The sequence below is a fragment of the Aedes albopictus genome, chromosome 1 (genome assembly GCF_035046485.1).
Source record: "Aedes albopictus strain Foshan chromosome 1, AalbF5, whole genome shotgun sequence".
Lineage (NCBI taxonomy): Eukaryota > Metazoa > Arthropoda > Insecta > Diptera > Culicidae > Aedes > Aedes albopictus.
In genome coordinates, this window is record NC_085136.1 from 228,290,368 (window position 1) to 228,312,030 (window position 21,663).

The window sequence follows — 21,663 nt, forward strand, 5'->3', positions numbered from 1 at the left end:
TTTCGATGTTGGGCTTGAATGAAAGCTAGTAGCGTCAACTTTCACGTAACGTAAAAATTAGCGATGCCTATTTTTTTGTAATAAATTTCTTATACCAGACACACCGTGCGGTAATCAAAATTAAGTGTGTAGAGAACAGACTTTATGATCGGAAGAATGCGAGTAACTTCAACAACAACAAATGCATAAGAGGTACATACCACAGACAAACAGACGAAACGCCTAGAACAATTTTAGTGAAAATTCATCGCCCAGTTCACACTATCACCACCTGGTGGAAATGTTTCACGAAACACTGCGTTGTGCAATATCGTCATCAGAAGGCTCTAGTGTGAAACGTCAAACGCAAAGAAAAACGATGGGCGCTCTTCTTGTTATGAAAGCCACAACCAAGATTCAAAATGATCGTTGAAGGCGTGGTCAATGAAAATTTCGCCAGTGTTACGTTTGTTTGTCTGTATACATACCTGACAATGCTCACGAAAAAAAAAACAAAAAAATACTACCGCTATGAATATTAAAAATTGTATAGTATTTTTTTTCTTCAGCCACCAACACCAAACAAGTAAGTTAAAATTAATAAGTGATTTTGTTTATTATAATCTAACGAACAAGATGAACAGTCGCTTTCTCAAAGGTCTTCAACTCAACGCTCTCTTGTAGACCGTTTGATGAAAAAAAATGTTCAAAAGAGTTACGAAATCTCACCGAAAGCACCATAGATAAACTGAAAGAGACTGGTTATGCCCAAATGTCCACATTGTGTACAAAATTACGCATTTGCACGTCCTGCCGTCTAGAATTTGACAAACGAGCCATCTGTATATCATCGGTAAAGCAGGGCGCAGGAAGTTCGAAAACGACAACAACTGAGAAATTGCCATCAGCGACATCTGTTTAAACAATTTAATTACGCCCCTTTTCAAAAATGCCCTGTAATATTCTTCAACATCTATACCCATTTCAATATTTTTAACGTTGCAAAACACGCTTTCAACATTCATCTTGAAGAAGAGGGAAAACACTTGTCCTCAAATGTAACAGCAAATTAATGAATAAACGACTAATGCGCGGCGTGATAAAATCGGAACATTACGGTACATAGTATATTATATTATATGTATATATAATATATAATAAAAACAACTTGTTTTACTCACGCAAGGTCATTAACAATAAAATCAGCATCAAACTTCAATTTCCGGCCGAAATAATTTACACTAAAAAAAATTATTACTAAATGTGAAAATTGTGAAATGTTTGAATTGTCATAACTTTTTTGTTTATTTTCATGGTAGATTGCTAATACACAATGGACCGTTTTCTCTAAAAAATTACGTTGGTAAAAAGATAGGGTTTTGAGATATTTGAGTTTTTGTGACAAAAATGATATTTTTTAATGTTAAAAAAGATTTTTTTCACAGTGTATATTTTCTTAGGAATCGCCATTTAGTTATCTAACTTTGCTGAACAATAAAATCAGCATCAAATCGCGATTTCCGGCCGAAATAATTTACACAGAAAAATTTTTTTTACTAAATGTAAAAATTGTGAAATTTTTGAAATGTTATAACTTTTTTGTTTATTAGTTTACCATCACCAAATTTTTATGGTAGATTGCTAATACAATGGACCGTTTTCCCTAAAAAATTCAAGTTGGTAAAAAGATAGGGTTTTGAGATATTTGAGTTTTTGTGACAAAAAGATGTTTTTCAATGATAAAATAGATTTTTTTTCACAGTGTATATTTTCTTAGAAATCACCATTCAGCTATCTAACTTTGCTGAAAAATTCATAACAATCGAACAATCCGTTTTTGCTGTGCATATTTTTGAATATTTTTGAACCATTTTCACATACACCCTTTTGAAAAGTTAGTCGTGGCTCTAAATAAAAATTTGATATCGAAAAATGGCGATTTAGATGGAACTGAAAAACTGTGCAAAGTTTCAGTTCAATAGAAAATCATGAATTAAAAATTTTCCTTAATTTTGATGCTGTTGCTTGGAATCGCTCTACTGCGTAATGTCTAGAAATTACTTCTGAGAGTTTCTTCGACTTTATTGATATATGTTACAATGTCCACTAAAAGTATTTTGAATGGAAAATATTCAGATGATCTTATTGTTATGTCCAGTAAATGTTTATTTGGAATTAATCTCTCGTAGATGTAGGAGAAATTATCCAAGTCGTTTACACTTAAAAAACTATCAGTTAGTTTTTTTTTATTTCCTCGAAACAAATCCAGGTATTTCTTTTTTTATCAGGTAATTATTTTAATTTTTTTGCTGCTTTTTCCGAAAAGTCTTTCAGAACTTTCCAAAAATTCTTTCAGGATTTCTTTGAATAACTTCTTAAGAAACTTTCATAGAAACTTCTTCGGGGATTCTTAAAAATATCAAATCAAAAATTCTTCTGGAGATTCCTCTCGAACATTCCTTCTGAAATTCCTCCAGGAGGAGTTCCGAAATTTTTAAAGAGATTCTTGCAAAAATATCTTTAAGGTTTACTTCAAACCCTTAATTAAATTTTCTCAATAATTCTTCCATGGATTCCTACAGAAACTCCTGCTGAGATTCCTTTAGAAGCGCCTCCAAGAATTTGTTAAGAAATGCCTTCTGAGAATTCTTTCAAAAATTCTTTCATAAATTAGTTTTTTTTTAGAAAATCTTCCAAAGTTTTCTTTAGAAATTCGACCAAAGTTTACCAAAAGTCTTCTATAATTTCCTATACAAAGAAGAAATCTCTTACACCGCCTGGAAAATCTTACATTGATGCCTTCAGAAATTATCCCATGTCCTCTAGAGATTGCTCAATAAATTTCTGCAAGATTCTCTGCTCTCTCTACTAGATTCTTGAAAACCCTCAATGAATTTCCTCATAAATTCCTCCAGAAAATCATAAATCAAGCCTAACTCTACCAAACACTGTATGTAACATATGTACACAAAAAAGAGATTATCTTATGAGGCGCTGAATTTCGTTAAAGACTACTTGTATCACTCACCTTTGAGGATGATTTGTGAAAAAAATATTCGGATTTTTCACGTTTCTGAAATGCTCAATGTATGAGTTGCTATGGGAACAGCGAACTTCCCCTTCGATTTTCCCCGTTCGTGGATTTTGTTAGATACGGGGTTTGGTAAAGTAAGGCTTGAAATGCGGAATTCTTTCAGAGATTTCTCCAAGGATTTTGTGAGAAAATTACTCCAGAGAAATAATGTTTCTTAACTTTTTTCAGGAATTCCTTCACAAATTCTTCAAATTCTTCCTTAATGTATTTCTTCATAAACTGCTCCAGGAATTCCTGTAATTCTCTTCATGAAATCCATTCCAGCATGTACTCTTCCAGAGACTCCAAAAAAAAAACTCACAGAGATTTTTTGCAGAAATTTCTCCAGGAATTCCTCCATTTCCACAGTTAATCTAATGATTACAGAATATTTTCTTACTGATCTTCTTAGAAATATTTTTGATTTAACTTCCAAAGGAACTTTTTGTAAAATTTTTGTAAAATTTTGGTAAAACCAATTAAACTAATCGCTGAAAATTGGTAACATAGATCGTTTGTGGCCTCCAAAACTCAATCAAGTAGAAAAATAAAATTCGGTTGAACAAAAAATCCAGAAAAGAAAACAACACTGTACGATTTCTTGAAGAAGTTATTGCATCATTTATGTTGGAATTCTGAAATGTTATGTCTAATTATTGTGCTGGTCTTAAAAAGATTCTTGAAATGCAAAGTGTGTTCGTTATTTTGCTCGTATAGGAGAAAAACATTGTGGAAAATGTTTGAGCGACTCCCAAAATCCATCTTCTAAAGAAACTTTGAAAACAAAATGAATAACTACATTTTTTAACTAACAATGCCCAATTAACGTAAGGCGCCAGTCTGGATGCTTGCCAAGGGCGCCATGGGACCACGCTACGGCTCTGAAGACAGGAGCCTGTTGGCGGTCGAACCTGAGATGATTAGAGGTGGAAGCAGCACTTTGATGAGCCACTTGAATGACGCGGAGAACGTAGTCACGGGAAACCAAGGCAGAGGGCAGCTAGTGCAGATGACAGCTATCAAGATGGGCCCAGAAAAGTTGGCCATCTGTCTGCACTGGTTCAAGTCAAGTTAAGATCTGGGAGACCGAATAGCTACCAGAGGAGTGGAAGGAAGGGATAAAACATCCCATTCCTGAGAACATTTGAAATGCCAGATTTTCGGAGAGATCAGTATTTTGAATGCCTACAAAGTCCTATTCCAGATCATCTTGTCGGACATTCAAAACGAATGACTTCGTGGGATGTTATCAAGCTGGTTTCATCGACAGTCGGTCGTCAACGGACGAGATCTTCATTGTTCGGTAAATCCTCCAGAACTGCCGTCAGATCAAGTCCCAATGCATCACCTGCTCATCGACTCCAAGAAGCCGGCATATGACAGCCCAAGTAAGCACGATGCTGAAGCCTTACTGCATGCAGGTATACGGTGTACTTAGAGCAATCATTACTTTACAAGTTAACAACTTAAAGTTGATTTAAAGTGAAAATGGGTAATTATGCGAATACTCCAAGATTATACCTGTATAATCTTAACTTGATTCTATAATTGTTCACTTCCACTTTAAATCAACCTTAAGTTTGCATGTAAGTAATGATTGCACTAAATACACCGTATATCTGCATGGCAATGTTTTTTGTAGCCAGCATTACTGTGGCACAAGCGTGAGGCTCAAGCTGACAACCTATCTTTTAACACAGCATCAAAGCTTTAATGCAGGGTAAGAAAACAAGAAGACCATAACAGTACCCTGATTGAGCTAGACTAGACTTATTAAAGCAACGATAGACAATGTACAATAGTACAATACTGTATAAAGGTTTCTGGTAAACTATTCAGTCCATTCGGATCTTGCGGAGCACTGCGACAAAGTGACGGCCTCTTATTACTTCTCTTTAACCTTCCGTAAGTCGCGCGATGGGCAACCACCGCTAGCACCAAGCTAATGCTGAATAAAAAAGCGAGATTTTTTCAGTGTGTTGTACAAAATACAAAGCGTGATCGCTCGAGGGCTAACATTTCCATGGAAGGTGTAATGCGACGGACCATGATTTCTGTGTGCTATCTTTGGTGCTTTATGCAGCATTATTGCCTGATGGGAAGCTGGAGGATCACTGTTTTATCCAGTTGGATAAAAATCGATAACTTATTAAGGTGATACGGGACGCCGTGTTATTTTTCCCATCTTCCCTCTCTATCTAACATTCACCTCGCAATTTTGAAGATGGAAATCTCGCTTTCTATCGCACAGAAGATTCTGAAAAACAATCAGCATATGCACTACAAAGGAGTACAAAAAATGATAAGCTTTTGTTCTAAAATATGAAGTAGAACCTGAGATTACCATCTTAGTGGCAACAGAGCACTGGCGGGTATTTCCTCCAAAAACGATTTTTTTTAACCACCTTAAAGGACCACTGAGATGGCCCGCATTTAAAAAGCATAAGACTTTGAAAATGTAGTCTTACTCCCTGTATCTATTGTTTTGACATTTCAGTGAAATTGATGATGCCTTAGAATACGCTCGACGAGCTTGCAATTAGTATGATGAAACTTGACTAAACGTATGCAGAAATGACAAGTTTCCATTTTTAGTACTAGATGACACTGTAAGCGTTCATTAATTCTTGTAGGTGTGCATACAGTGACCGGCACAAAAAAAGATCCACCATACAATGATTACAATTTCTAGTGAAAAACACATGCAAAAATGATAAAATATACCTTTCAATGGATGCACTACATCCATTTTACATTGTTTTAGTAATCTGTATCAAAAATTATTTGGTTTTTGAGGAATAACATGATTTCTGATGAGATTGGGAAAATTGCTTAAAAATTGGGTATGACAGAAAAAAAGATCCACTCAGCAATTAATTCTGAAACTTCAAAATTTCGCCAAATCTTCACACGTTTTACTTCTTGGTTTATGATGTTGTGATGTTTTTGACATGTGAAATTTATTTTGACAGGAGTTTAATAAATTTTAGGGTGATATGGGGCGAGTTTATTTTTTATCGCTAATATAATAGATAAAATTTTCCCTAAACTACAGAAACTACCTGAAGGCAAGAATGAATGCTATTAATCTACAATACAACAATAATTCAGCTTTGTATGTCTTTGAAAATTTATAATTATCAATGTGTATATGATAGAATATGCATCCAAAAAGCTTTAGTTCAAGCAGATGGTGGTGATAATTGCGATACACAAATGTGAGAGTGTTTTGAGTTATCAAATAATATCAAATAATCCTTTATAAGCTTCACAACATGTGCATTTCTTTGCATTAGTCGACCAAAACTCATAAAAAATGTTCAAAGAAGTACATTCCTGTATGCCTGCAAGCTTAATTATTGTTGTATTGTAGATGAATAGCATTCATTCTTGTTTACAGATAGATTCTGTAGTTTAGGGAAAATTTCACCAATTATATTAACCATGAGCAATAAACACGTCCCATATTACCCTAAAATTGATAAAACTCATGTCAAAATAAATTTAATATGTCGAAAATATCACAATATTATACACCAAGAAGCAAAACGTTTAAAAAATTGGTGATATTTTGAAATTTCTGAGTTAATTGCTAAGTGGATCTTTTTTTCTGTCATACCCAATTTTTAAGCAATTTTCCCAATCTTATCTGAGTTTGCTTTATTCCTCAAAAACCAAATATTGTTCAACACAGATTGCTTAAACAATGTAAAATGGATGTAGTGCATTCATTGAAAGATAGTTTTTATCATTTTTGCATGTAGTTTTCATTAGAAACTGTAACCACTATATGGTGGATCTTTTTTTTTGTGCCGGTCACTGTATACCAAAAACCTTTGCTCAAGTTCGTGATCCGGAAGTGATCCGAAACCTACAAAATAGTTATACCCTACGCCTACTTTTAGTATTTCTAGACATAGAGATTTCTTTATTTATATTATTCGATTGCATGCGTAGGAAAAACAACAATAATATTTCGCCTTATTTAACTAGGGTATCAAAACTCTATTAGGAGTGTAGAATAAGCATTACGCGTAAATAAATAAAAACCAAAACTATCAAATTATCATCATAGACTAATTTCAAGACCTCGATGTACCAAGAAAACGATCAAATTTGGTGTGTCCAGTCCGGAACCCAATAATATTCATAATAGTGTATTTTTTTCGTGTAAATTGCCTTTTGTGTAAATTATATTTAACGTGTTACACTGATCTGACAGCTCTGACAGTAAAGGACTAAACATAAATTACGTAAAGTAGGTACCAAGGATTGTTCACAACCTGCGAACTTGACTGCAAAAAAAATCGCGACCATGACGTCGCTGCTGTCACCATCTATCACGTTAGACAAGGCAAGTGTAATAATTTTGCAATACTTGAATGCTTGAATATTGAATAATAGCCACCCAATGCTATTCCAATCTTCGACACTCAATGTTGGCCCAGACATTGAACTGCATCGAGTTTTTCATTGTTGCACAGTGTTCTTTCCTAATTACTCATAACAACTCGTGACCGAACAATTTGAACCCAAAACCACCATCAAAGACCTGGATTATTGTCTTGACTCGGATTAATCAGAATCAGCTGGTTTTCGCCTGGCTTCTAGAATCAATCACAAAACAACCACAGATAGCTTCAGAGAACGCGTCTGATTCGTTGCCAACCAAGGCGTCTGCCTACAGTCTCTGAGGGTGTAACACAAGATCACAGAGATGCTATGCGATGATGCCCAACAGTCAGTACACGGCGGCATAGCATGGCACACGGCCGGTCTCGCTCGGCAGGGTCGAATGTCACTACCACGGACGGGGTTTATATTTGCAATATTTGGTGGCGATCACTCGGTGGAACTTTTCGAAAAAGTGCCGATACGATGATGATCGTGTTCGTTGCCTTTTCGGACGTATGATAGTCGGAGTTCATTTTCCTACAGAAGTAGCTACTCGTAGAATGCGATTTGACATCTCATAGATAGGAACTGACTTGGCCATACAATATTTTGAAAATATGAATTCACCATGGACTTTGGTCAAAAACCTTTGGTCCTAAGAGTTTACGTAGTTTACGGATGGTCCCCTTGGGAGACCATTTCGAATTGCAATACAAACTAAGAATTTAAGGACTGTGACCCTACATGAATACCTTAAACCTGTAACCTACATATATTATCGTACCAGTAATCATTAAGGGTTTTGTTAACGAAGAAATATGGAAACACTTGATTCCTTGTAATTTCAAAAATAATCCCAATAGTAGTCAAGTATCAGATGGTACACTACCACCAATAAGAATTTATCTGCTGTCTTCTGTTCTTATTGATGTCGCGGTACATCATCCACTCATCCTACCTGTGTGGATTGCTGTAATTCATTACTTCTCGTTGGTCAGTCTATCTTACTCGGCAACAACCAGATTGAAAACAGCTGTTCGCTGTTTGTGATTGTCGCTGTTTGGCGATGACAGTATACAAAGCATCGTATGGAGAAGAGTGCGATAATTTTTGTTTTTTTTTAGGTTGGCTACCCACACTCACCACTGAAACGGTTGGTGGATTGATTCTTCGCCACAAGACCGACCAACCCGCACAGATTGAAGTTGATGTTTGTCACACTGGATGAAACATAGTCCTAATCTGAGCGAGTTTGTCAGTCGTGTGGTCAGGTATGATCAACCAGCCGTTTGAGTGGTGAGTGTTGGTAGCCTGATGAATGTTGTTCGCTCTAGTTCAGAGACACTTACCAGTAGCACTTGAGTGATCCGGTTCGAGCAAGATCAAAAAACAGAATGATTGATTTTCGTTTGTCTTAATTGTTTCATTGATAATGTGAGATTTGATGTATGCCGTTCATGAACAGCTAGGGGCCCTGAAATTGACTGGCATTAATGTATGGGTTCAAGATGCATTGCAGAAAAACAATATCAGAAAGTTGTTGAGTTCGATTGCCTTATAAATGGTGTACATACACGAAATGACAGAAATACATTGTTGCATAAAGCAGAAGCAAACATTTTGTTACCTTTTCTGTAACTTTCATCTAATTCTAGCATTGAATTCACAAGTAAACATTAAATGTTCTGTGTGTATTATACATTCGATTTGTCGTAGGCTACAATGTACACATCTGCATGTCATGAACATGAACATGAAACATGAACCCTCCGAAACTTCCTGAAACACCTCTGAAACCTCTAAAGCCTCATGACATTCTCTGAGATCACCTGGAACACTCGTTAAATGCACTGAAACGCCTCTGAAACTCCCGAGATTTGCAAGAGCACACCTGAAACCACCTGAAACACTTTTGGCTTTTGGCTCCTCGACTTCACCGGTTTCGACACGGGACGGGACGTAGTAACTTGTGCAAGCGACTGATGTAGGGAAACAATTTGCTCCTTTAACCCTAAAAGGGATACCTGGGGTCCATTTGGACCCCAGGCGCCTTTCAGAGCTCGCCTTTGATGGAACACACTCAGCGAGGTGACGAAACTGAGGCCATGAAGGTATCCCTTTTAGGGTTAACACAGCTAATTCACCATCGATGCGGGCAATATCAGCACAATTCGATGTCGTTGGTCCAGCAGTAGGCATTTTTTCATTGAAAATGAGGCGATTATTCCTGTGTTTTCGCATCGGACCGATACATTGATCACACAACCACTAAAAATTCAAAGATTGTCGGTAGGTAATTATGTCTTCGCGCTTCAATTTTACACAAGCAGCGTGGAAAACATTCTTGCAAAAGCCTTCACAAGCAATACAATCAACACCATACCTCTGAGCACTGTTTGCATGTGGACAAATTACTTGGGTCTGTATTAGAATGCATCTTCCACTTGGACATCTAATATTAGCCGATTTAAGTTGCAGATTATCACTCTATTATACGTTTTATTGGATAGACCGAATAGATTTCGCGCAAGGAGCACTTTAGCTAACGTTCGATGTGCTCATTGCGATTAATAAGGCCGATTTGCAATTTATGAAGACGATAAACGGTAGACTAATAATGAAGCAGAAACACGAGCGCAAGAAACACACACACACACACAAATATATTACAGCTTAAATGTATTAAAACTCCCTAGGTGCAGGCTTGTCCGCACTGAGCGCGTGAAAATTCTGCTCTTTTGATTTACACCACCAAAACCATCATATTTATGTAATCTTCCTATCTTACCTGATAGAAGGATGTTTGAATATCCTAAATGTCATTTCGAACTGTCAAAAAATCGCACCACAGTGCCGCACTGAGCGCGCAAAGAGAAATTCACTGGGGTGAATTCACCCGGGTGAAATTCTCTTTGCACGCACAGTGTGGCACTGCGGTGCGATTTTTTGACAGTTTGAAATGACATTTAGGATATTCAAACATCCTTCTATCAGGTAAGATAGGAAGATTACATAAATATGATGGTTTTGGTGGTGTAAATCAAAAGAGCAGAATTTTCATGCACTCAGTGCAGACAAGCCTGCCTAGGTGGACCAAAATACCTCCACTACCCTATTTTATGTATTTTCAAAAAGGTGTTCGTTATAACAGGAAAACAACACAATACATATCTCAAACAAACAGACACGTAACACTTTTCATATTATTCGATTCAGATCGTGGCTACGGAAACATACACAATAGACAAACAGACGAAATACTAGTAACATTTCCATCAACCACGATTTCATTGATCGGTTTTGACATTCTCAGTAGTGTTCCTCCAGAATTTTCAGCTTGGATTCATAGAGAAATAACTGTTTTCATTTCTTCTCTAAATCATTTGCCATTTAAATTCCTTATCCTGTTTTGACACTTTTTTTTTCTTCTAAACCATAGGGGGATAATCTGCTCAACAGACACCCTAACAGAAGGTTAGGGTAGTGTAGGTCTGAGGCCGTCTTCTCCAACAAAAGTAAAAGCCAGGACTATTCTCTCCTCGTACCCACTAAACACATTCCTATGGTCGCCAAACCCTACGTCTCTCCGGAACCACCAAGAAGGTATTGCTTCAGAGAGGGGCTAGTGCACATCGCACCCTCAAGGTTAGCTGCGTAGCCTAGCAGCAACGAACATCGATGACTCGCTCTGGAGAGTCCATCACGGTAACATGCTGGCGCTTAGCCAGCCCCGCCCGCGCCCAACTGCTTTGCAGACATCAAGAATTGATGGCCACGTGCAACCCGATCTGACCTGCTGAAGGCAAGGGTATCACTACCCTTCAGGACCTATCAGCTGCACCAGAAGGTTGCTGACAGCAGGGTCTCCACCTGCCCCGACCCTTGCCGGGGACCCCTTTCCAACCGCGGGCTCAGATCCAACCCAGTAGACCGACGCCACGACAGCACCGCTACCGGGACTTCCTCTCCACGGCCACTTAATCGCTGTAAGGGTCGATCTCGACCGCAGGGCACCGGTATGACCTACGAAGCCGACTCCGAACCCCTGGACCACCTCTTGTACTGCATCTGGACTAGCCACTCTCCGAGTCCAAGCGCCACCTCCTCTGTAGTTCCCAGACGATATGGGTGATAGCCGTTGAAACGGCGTTCCAGCCAAACTCATCCCTACACATCCTCTGGACCAAGTTGTCCGGGTTTGTGTCCTCCCCGCATGTGGCAAGCATGCGGTCACGCATTGTGCGAAAACGCGGGCACACGAACAAAACGTGTTCCGCCGTTTCCTCTAAACCATTGCACACTGGGCATTCGGGAGAATCCGCATGCCCGAAACGGTGTAGATACTGTCGGAAGCATCCTGTTTTGACACTGAACTTGGATGTCTATACTCTTTGCTGGTGGTGTAGTAATAATGAGATTTCAAAATTCTATCCATAATTCCAGATACAATTTACAGAGCTTGTCGTTTGATTCCTTCTGGAGATCGTTCCAAAATTTATTCAAAGTCTCTTAAGGAATATTTTTTAATGGATTCCCGAGATAGCTTTCCAACAGTTAATCTCGAAATTTTTGCGAAATTTGTGTAGAAATACTTCCAGAGAGTTTTCAGGCATCCCTCTTGGATTTCCACGCGAGATTATGCCCGTGATTCCTCCCGGGAATTCTCTCAGAGGTTTTCCCAGTTACTCCTTGAAATTTCTGAAGTTTTCTTGCCGGATTACTCTCAGATCTTTTTTTCCATGATGTCCCAGTTTTTCTCAGGGTTTCTTCTAGAGTTTCTAGCGAGATTTATTTTGTGGAGTTTCTCGCTAGGTTTCACCGAAATTCCTTCCGAACTATGTAAGTGCCGACTAACTCAAGAGGGGAGCCTTCCTGAGACTCCCTGAAACAACACCTCAGGGTCGGCATGCTTCTAAACAAGTTATTCGTGGGCAGGGAATGATCGCACTGTAGCACAAAAGACTCACGTAACGTTACATTACACATTTATTTCCAGCCTCTTCTTCTTCTTCTTACACTTTCCTCTTTCCCACATTCTTATATCTACTCTAACCCGATCTTTCCTTTTCTTATCGGGACCTCTTCCACCTTTCACCACCAGCTTCCACCAGAACTTCTACGATGGCGATTTTTTCTATAAGGAGTTTCGAAAGTTATCCCAGGAGACATTAATAAAAATTTCTGCAATCTCCGGGAGTAATTATCAAAGAAAACCTAACGGATCCAGAATATTAAGATAATTGCTGGTAGAGATTCTATAAAAATAAATTCGAGTGGATCACTACAAGTAATCCAGTAAACAGCTACGAAGAAAAACCTGGAAAAGCTCTGCAAGAAAGCACGGGAAGAACTCCATGAGAAATATCATCGATAGCTGCAAAAAAAAACGCTGAAGGAGCTCCGAAGTTCAGAATAAATCCATAAAAACTGAGAGACATCTTAGAACTAATACCGGAAGTCCCGGTACAAACTCAAAGAGAAATCTCTGGCGATACATTAAAAGCAGGGTACGAAAAGCGGATCACGTCAAAAAATAAACGCTTTGTAATAAGCGGTACATGTTGGTAACAAAGGCGCTCCGCAACGAACGCATGTCAGGCGATGAGAGCAATAAAACAAACATCGCTTGCCGTGCGTTTGCTGATATTCCGGCTTTTCTGCTGAAATTTTCGACCCACATCATCGAATTCATAAGCATTTTGATGAATTAGAACTTTTGCAAACCTTAAAGTCGAATTTCAGTTGAAAAACAATGCGAAAATCACAATGTGAACAAAACGAGACAAATATTCCTACCGTTTTTGTTGCAAACAAACTCGGGAACGATCTTTGTCATTATCTGCTAACGAAAAAACAAAGCGTTGTTGCCGTCTCTTCTTTGTTGCCTATTTTTCGCTTGTTGCGCCATATTCTGCGTACACTGATTAAAAGAAATCCCGCAAGAATTTCTGGGAAATATCCCAACTGAAATTCCAGTAGAAATCTAGGGAGAAACTGTAAAAGAAAGCTCATGGAAAGTTTTTTTAGGAATCCCAGAAGGAATTCCTGCTGAAAATTCGTGTGAAAACACCTTAAGAAATCCTTGGAAAAGTTCTAGTACTATCTCCAGGAATAACTCCTGTAGACACTCTGGGAGCTATCCCGGGAAGATTTGCTGGAGGAATCCCAAGAAAAACACCGGAAGAAATCGCAAGTTTTCAAAGGGAATCCAAAAAAAAACCAAGAGAAATTTTTCGACAATATCTGCGATATTTAGAAAATTACTTGTGATCTCGAGATAAATCCTGATAGAAATCCCACGAAAGTGTCTTTGGGAAATCGCAGAAGGAGCTCCGGGAACAATCCCTCGAGGGACTCTGAGAGCAATAACTCTGGAAGAGTTCGAAGGAATTCGCAAAGGAATAGCAAGAAAACAACACGTCAAACAATACGGAAAGAATCTTAATTGTGACAATTCCTGAGAGGCTCTTCAGGGAAACTCCAGAAAGTAGCTCTGACGGATTTTCCGTCAGATTGAGATAGATTAGATAGATTTCAACTTCCAGATTCATCAGCGTTCACATGTAATTTGCAGCATCTAATCGCAATCGTCAACTCGCCGGAAAAATCTGATAGACCTTGGAGCCTCCTGTTGCTCAAGCACGGTTATCCTGATTCCTTCTTGCAAACCCTAATTTTTACACTTTTTTTTTATTCATTATTGTTTTGGTTGCAAGGCAACGCTATATTAAAGGCGCCTGTATTTCATCCCTGGTACACACTAGGGTCTGTCCATAAACTACGTAGACTCTTAAGGGGGAACGATGGGTCTGGCCAAAGTCTTTGTATGGACAATAGTCTACGTGGGGGGAGGGGAGGGGGGGGGTCTGAGATGATCAAAAATGAGTCTACGTAGTTTATGGACAGCGCCCTAGACGTGTGCGCCGAACATTCGGCGTGAACTCGGCGTGCATTCGCGTGGGGCTTCAAAACAATTATGAGCAAAGCATAGGCGCCAACTTAGGGGGGCAAGCATATAATTGAAGATTTTACAATTTTCCCATACAAAAAATCAGAAAAAAAAACAGGCTTTGCCCCCCAATATTTTGACCAAGTTAGCGCGTCTGGAACAAAGTAAACTAGGGTAAGTGTTCCAATTATGGTTATAGTACCTGTTTAGAAACTTTTTGTAGTCCTTGCGTATGGGGCGAGAGTGAGACTCAACTAAAAAACAACTTTATTAGTTCATTCAGTGCAAATAATAACTTAAGGTACAGACTACTTACAAATTAGCATTCTAACTCAGTCGAAGTTTCACCAATATATCCCATGGACGGAGCTTTTTTTGGTTTAGACACTATTGAAAGAATTTCATATTTATAATTCCAATACGTTTACAAAACTATACGGGATACCTACGCCAGAATAAGTTGACTCTTGATCTAATTCAATATGATTGTTTAGAGTCGCAAAGATTTCTTGGCTAGAATGTAATGAAGGATTTCTTGGCTAGAACGTAATGAGGATAACATATAAGCATATTTGCCGCTAAGCATAATCGAACCTACATCACTAGGACTTACAATAACGATTGATTGGAACAATAATTCATTCACCAGCATATGTTTGCGTAGTCCAAATAGTGCAGATACCTATCTACGACGAAATAAACACGGTAATATTGCTTTTTTCACTGAAAATTTTCCTTGCTTCGCTGAGCAACATGACATTTCCTTCCAGCGAAGGCTTACGCGATACAGAAAATCACTGAATTTCACACTAACACAGCAGAAAATCTGTAAACAAGACCTCAATACACATGCATTTGCAGCGAAAAGCTCTATTTGCGTGACAACAATCCACTCCCATGACTAACGGGTGACCGCCGTCAAATATCAGGATTGCCAACTGCCCGGCGACTGCTGTCAGTTTTCTTTGTCGCCGAATCTGGCGCTGGGTCTTCGGCGCGGAAACCCAAAGGTGGGAATAAAATTTTGGGGTTTGCGCGCAATACTAAATAATAGCTTAAACCCTCGTGGCACGCACAGATCATCGATTGCTAATGTCCGATCTATTATCTTTCCTCCTCGGTAGGCACCGACATTCCTTTTGTCATTCGCCAATAACTATCACGTCAAACAGCTACCAAAGAATACAGTGACGCTGAACCGTTGGTGTACAAAAACCGCTACAGTACCAATCATTCGCCGTAGCTGATTTTTACCCTTTAACGGTTATATAAAAGTTACGACAGCGCAAGTTTCGGTTGTATAGAAGTTTATTCGATGTTATTCCATCATAATGTTAGAATAACGTCAAATTAACTTCTGTACCACCAGAACTTGCGCTGTCGTAACTTTTATATAACATGTGTGTTGCTTGGGTATGCTTCTCGGGAATGTTTTCTCTTTCTATTTTTCGTCATTCATTGATAACAGTTGAAAGCCATTGACGAATTGTGATTGGAATTTCCGCGTCAGATTTTGCAGTTTACTTGAAAACGCATTGTTAAAATCCACAAAATGTAATGATGTAATGATGGTTTGCTGCCCTTGAAGTTTCAACTTGAGCTTGTTCAATTGTCGGAAAATATAAGCAAAATTGGCTAAATGTAGATTCCAATGAGGATTGTTCTACATGTGAAGATATCCACGTTTGGTGAAAAAAAAAAACCTTAACCTCGTATTTGAATTCGTAAGATACAATCCGTTTCAGTTCCTTTTGATAACCAACGCACGTTGATATTATACATAAGCTTTTGGATGCTGGATGCTGATTGGATGGAATATGAATGGCACAAAGTCTTCAATTCAAAGAGTTGGATTTAATCAAATCAACAATTTTAATAATTTTATCAATGATTCAAATTTGATTATATGCTCAAAGATGTCGGTAGGGGCATGGAAGAAAGTGCTTGGCAATGAATTTTAGTGTTGAAAATTGATTAAAGTAAATAATATCCTTGGGTGGACAATTCCCCCCTTAGCAGGGCGAAATCCCCCCCCCCCCTAGGGGGAAATTTCTCCCTGGTTGAAAACCACTGAAATAGTGCGAAAAGGAACCGAAGTTAAAAAAGTAACCATAATTGGTACAGGGTTCCTATCATTGGCACACACTGTAATAAATACTAAAAGTAGTTTTGGCTCCATTTCTATATACTTCCTGTAAAGTGTGGAAACTTAGCTATCTTTTAACATATTGATGACATTCGTTGGTCTTCTCGTTATTTTTGTACAAATAGTTTTCCTTAGTACTGCCATAATTGGTACGTCCACCCTACTTTCTAATGATTGGATCACTTAATTTTTAGCGAGATAATGTAAAACTGGTATATTATGTTCTACCCATTCTAAGTTGAAGAAGACAGATAGAAGCCAGAGCATTTTTTGGCAGTCCGGACATTAAGTAATCATCCAAAACTTCAACAGTTTCCTTAGTTGAAGCAGGGTGTCTAGTTAGCCTAGTGGAAAGACTATGGATCGCCAATCCGGAGACGGCGGGTTCGATTCCCGTTCCGGTCTTCAAAATTTGCTCGGCTCCCTGGGCATAGGGACTGTCTGTTTAGGGTAATTTTCCAATTGTTGCACGGCTAAAAACTCGCCTATTGTTGCACACTCCATGTTATTCTTATGAGGTGTGCAACAATTGGCGAATTTTTAGCCTTGCAACAAAAGGAAAATTACAATATTACGTAATTTTTTTTACGATTTTTCGACGCCCCTTGTAAGGTTTTTTTTTGTATGAGAACCCAAAAAATTATGCGTGGCTCGTGAGATTTTTCAAACCAGCCTTAATCCTTCAAATATTACAAAAAACGTTTCAAAATATATGTTACAAGGTATAAAATCAGCCGTTCGAGTTAATTTTATAATTACAAATGATGCAGAAATTTCCTCGACTACACACTATTGATCTAAGATATACAGACAGAAAACCACATTGACGAACACCTACCACTTCTTGCATCCAACTATCCATCATTTTCTGGCTTTACCGGGCTCCAGCGCTTCTTCTGTTCAGCAAACAAGCGATACCGGCACAGCGTTCAGTTGCTGCTTCTGCAAAGGCACCTATTTATTTTTCTTCCCCAATTCCGGAATTCTTGGGGCACCACACTTCACTCTCCCCGGGTAACACCATCCAGCGTTTCTTCCTATCCAAAATACGAGGTATATAGAACGCTACGCCACCAACCCTCCCGCTCCGTCTTCAGATCCTCCACGCGATCTACGCAACCACGAAAAACACGAGAATAACACGCAGCACCCTAGCAAGGCAGTATGTTTATAGTACAGTGGATAATTACAATCTGCCGGGCTCTCTTCCTGTGCGCGAGGGTTCTTCTTCTGAGAGAATCTTGGTATCTCCGCGGGATCGACAAACACACCACTTTTGGGTTATATACAGACACCTTCTCTTACTTATTGTAGATATTATTTGCGGTAGGCACCAACAGCCGAACAAACGTAACAAAACTAGCCAAGCTGCCGTATGTGTGTCGCGCGCTAGGTATAGCGAGAAGACCGCATCAGGCAGGCAGCCAGCCAATCGAAAGCGAAGGCGAAAAGAAGCCAACCGACCGAAAATTCACTTTTATTCTCGTTATTTCATAGTCAGCAACAAAACAACAACACACTGACTGGCAGCAGCAGAACGCCAAAAGGATGGAGAAGAAAAAAAAACGCGAAATTGTTATTAAATTTTACGGCTCCACCGGCTGCCTCTCTGCTTCCCTAGAAGAAGCGTAGATCATACACAAGAAGGCACTGAAGAATTCTTCAAACTCTATCTGCCTGGAGGTAATGAGTTCTCCAAATTGCTTCTGGTTTGATCCACGGGCTGCTCTAAAACACTTAGAAGGCACTGAAACTTAGGTGGCAGTGATACTAATTCTCCCTCTGCGTTTCCGTAAAACTCTTTGCTAGTAGGCTTGAATTCATAGGCACTTCTTCGATCTCAGGAAAAACTTGTACGCGTAGATCTAGGTACGCGCGTCGGCAGTGGACTTATTGCTTAGAATCATCAACCGTAAGACCGGATCCGGTAATAATCAAAGGGTAGACAAACCACAAACCGTTCAAACTCTAACGACCGCCACACGGCAATAAGACAATTTGTTAGATCCGAATCGAGCGACATGAAGTCTCGTACTGAAAGAGATACGATTCGCGAATTTATTTTTCATATTCTCGCTCTTCTTGCGGCCTGTGGCCTGTGCCTGCGGCTGGCTGGTAACCCACCAAGTACCGCGCCGCGTAGTCGTCGCTGCTACAATAAAACTCGGCGAGTCGACTGGCGGCGATGATGCGGATGATGATGACGATGACGATAATTCTCCCGTAGGTACTTTTGTGTATTGTATTCTCGGCAACGCTAAAAAGCCAAGTCAGACTCAAGTCGCGGCTGTTGGGGAGCAGCTCATCAGAACGTACACAGTAAAACCGCTCAGCACTAAAATGTGTAAGCCCTACTCATAAGTGCATAATTTCCAGACCACACAAAAATGTGTCACAGTTACACATTCTCAAAAAAACAGCTCGTACACTCGTCTAGATGCGAAATGTCATTTTTTTTTTGTTTTCCAAGGTCACTAGTAAACCTAGCTAGATTGCTGTACAAAATTTTTTGCGAATTCAATGATTTAGCGGACACAGGAGCTGATTTTGTGAATGTGCAAGGGTTACACATTTTTGGTGTAGTATGGAAATTATGCACTTTTGTGCTGAGCGGCGTTAGCGTGTATTGTTGTGTAAGGCGTTCGTAGTTCGTGAGCTACGTAGCATCTGGCTTTTTTTTATAGAATGAGAAAATCTGCTGATAAGATACCCTAGAGGTGAGTTCTCGGGTTATGTAGGGGTCGACCCACTAAAACCTCATTCTCTCTATCCCTTACCTTCTCTGGCAACTGACTTCGAGAAGGGTAGACCATGCATGAGTACTCTTTATTGGTACGCGATCCACCAGCTACCACCTTAAGTTGTCCTCTCTCCCCTGGTAGATTGGGTCCTGGCTAGTACTATAGACTACCCGTTGGACTCAAGCTTCCGAATGGACAGGGGCGACCACTGAACTTGCTGTTGGGCGGTCTGCCATTTTCACTGTAGTTCAAGTACGATTCGGGTGACCGAGGAAGTAACGAAATCCCACTATGCCTCCACAATGTCAATTGCGTGCGTTGCTGTAAGTTCCACTTCCTCTATCGACTAGCCGTATATCATGAGCTAATATCATCGCCCAAGCCGACCAGCTTTACGTCCGGTGGAAGTTTGAGCCTCAATTCACCATCCTACGCCGCGTTCCATAGTACCGTGTCAAGGATGGATCCCTGAGGAACCCCGGCGGTGATGTTGTAGCTACTCTCGCCTTCCTCGGTGTCATAGATTAACACCCTGTTCTGGAAATAGTTCTCCAGTATCCGGCATAGGCTGACCGGGACTCCTAGGTGGTGTATGGTGGTCGATGGCAACCCAGCTAACGTTGTTGAACGCATTTTTTATGTCCAGCGTAACGACCGCGCAATAGCGGATTCCCATTCGCTTCTTTTGGAGCGCTCGGCCGTTTTGGTTACAGCGATAATAGCGTCCCTCGTCGATCGACCCTTCCGGTAGCCGAACTGGTTATCCGAGAGGCCAGAGTCATCGGGTTTCTCGGTATAGACAATAAGCCTCGACAGAATGATCCTTGTCCAGCAGTTTCCCAGCGGTGCCCAGTAGGCAAATAGATAAAAGGTATGTATACCGATGGTTTGCCAAGTGGCTTCCCGGGATTGGGCAGTAGAACCAATCTTTGCCTTTTCACCTCTTCGGAAGTTCGCTTTTGTCTAGGCAAATCTGCATACCTATTCTGGACATGACAGGGCTAGCTTTGATGGCCAGACCCAGAGCAGCAGGGACGGATGTCCTGGGGCCTGACGCACACCCCCCCCCCCCCCCCCCCCCCGACGCGAGTCAGCCGCGTAGTTGCCGGCTAAGAATAGGACTACTAACCCCAATTCAAGGTGTCAAGCGACCCGTGCCGAGGAATGAGTGATCGAGGGGGTGAAAAAGATGCTCGATCTTTAACGGAGCCTGTGGGGCACCTGGGCACCCCCCACAGTAAGCTGTCCCTTACCGCGTTAATGCAGAGCTCTGGCGTGGTGGACATTCTTTCTCGTGCGACTCGTGGGAATAAAATATGAGTAACAAATCAATTCAAAAAAAACAGGTGTAGCAGGTAGTAGTGGTGCGATCAACCCCTTCGCAAGAAGCGGGGTTTTTTTTAACACGGACACGTTTAATGCTTCCAGTGAGCTATTCGCTCTTTGAAGGAAGCATGACACTAGACAACGGACTAGCATGCAACGCCCAGTGGCACAGCCGTAAACTTTTCCTGACAGCTGCGGCGGGAATCGAACCCACGCTCCTCAGCACGATGCGACCAAATGCTTGGTGACACTAGCCGCACGACCACGAAGTTGATGAGGTCTCCGACAAGGAGAAGTGAGGAGTCAGGTGCTGGAAGCTGCTTACGTAGCTCAAGCGTGGGAGCTCCTGTCCACTCCACGGCAAGCCAGCCGGTGGAGGTCATGGACGGAACGTGGTTGCTGAGGAGGAAAAGGACGGCCCGCATTAGAGGTTGCTGAGCACCAGCTTGGCAAAATCATCGACTTTGCGACAACTAAGTCGAATATAAGCAAGGACCTGAAAACGACCTTGCTTAGACTTAGAGTGTCTGTCGATGAGGCCAAGCAGGAGCACGCGGTCGCGTTGGTGGCTGCTGCAGAGGCGGAACCCGAAAAAGAGAAGGCGTCGAAGTTTACCCAAACGGAGGCCTTCTCCTTCGCGGGCAGTCCAAAGAGAGTGGAAGCGAATGCTCGTGACAAACGTGACAAGCATTCGCAGAAGCGGGCGAGGCAGCCGTCAGGTGAGGAGCTGTCTGGCGGCGCCCGCAAGGCCAGGCGTATAATAACCCCGAAAGTCGGTAATAATGCCGGAAAGTCGGATCCCAGCCAGGGTTCCCGGAAACCTGGGAAGGGTGGACCTGAAAAGGCTGGCCCGTCCCGGAACGATGGGAACAAGGTGTTGCGACCATTGGTGGGCCCTCAGCAGCCACAGAGCAGGGTAATCCAATGAGAGGACCCTCCTTGGACAAAGGTAGAGCGGAAGAAGAAGAAGAGGAAGAATCCACCGGTTGAAGAGCAGGACGCCAAGCCAAGGCGCAGGAGGGTACGTGCCAATCGCGAGAAAGGTGACGCGCTC

The 21,663-nt window shown here is 40.7% G+C and overlaps 1 protein-coding gene and 1 long non-coding RNA gene across 4 annotated transcripts in view; both read right to left on the reverse strand.

Annotated features, from left to right (window-relative positions):
- The window catches only part of LOC109430725 (steroid hormone receptor ERR2), a 195,570-nt gene that overhangs the window by 56,430 nt on the left and 117,477 nt on the right, over positions 1 to 21,663 (reverse strand). Inside the window, exons 1-2 of one of the 3 annotated variants that reach the window (XM_019706800.3) lie at positions 18,501 to 18,799; positions 17,381 to 17,579 (exon numbers count right to left, since the gene is read on the reverse strand). The exons of 1 other annotated variant lie outside the window; for it this stretch is intronic. In XM_019706800.3, coding sequence (XP_019562345.2) covers positions 17,381 to 17,407 — 27 coding nt within the window. In that variant the 5' untranslated portion in view covers positions 17,408 to 17,579; positions 18,501 to 18,799. Of the gene's footprint in view, positions 1 to 17,380; positions 18,800 to 21,663 lie in introns of those variants that run through there. One more of the 3 variants, XM_019706799.3, reaches the window with a different exon arrangement.
- On the reverse strand, positions 2,303 to 17,374 carry LOC134285510 (uncharacterized). The gene is made up of 2 exons (XR_009996436.1): positions 15,624 to 17,374; positions 2,303 to 14,598 (listed from the first exon to the last, which is right to left on the reverse strand). It is a non-coding gene; the product is annotated as an uncharacterized LOC134285510 (long non-coding RNA).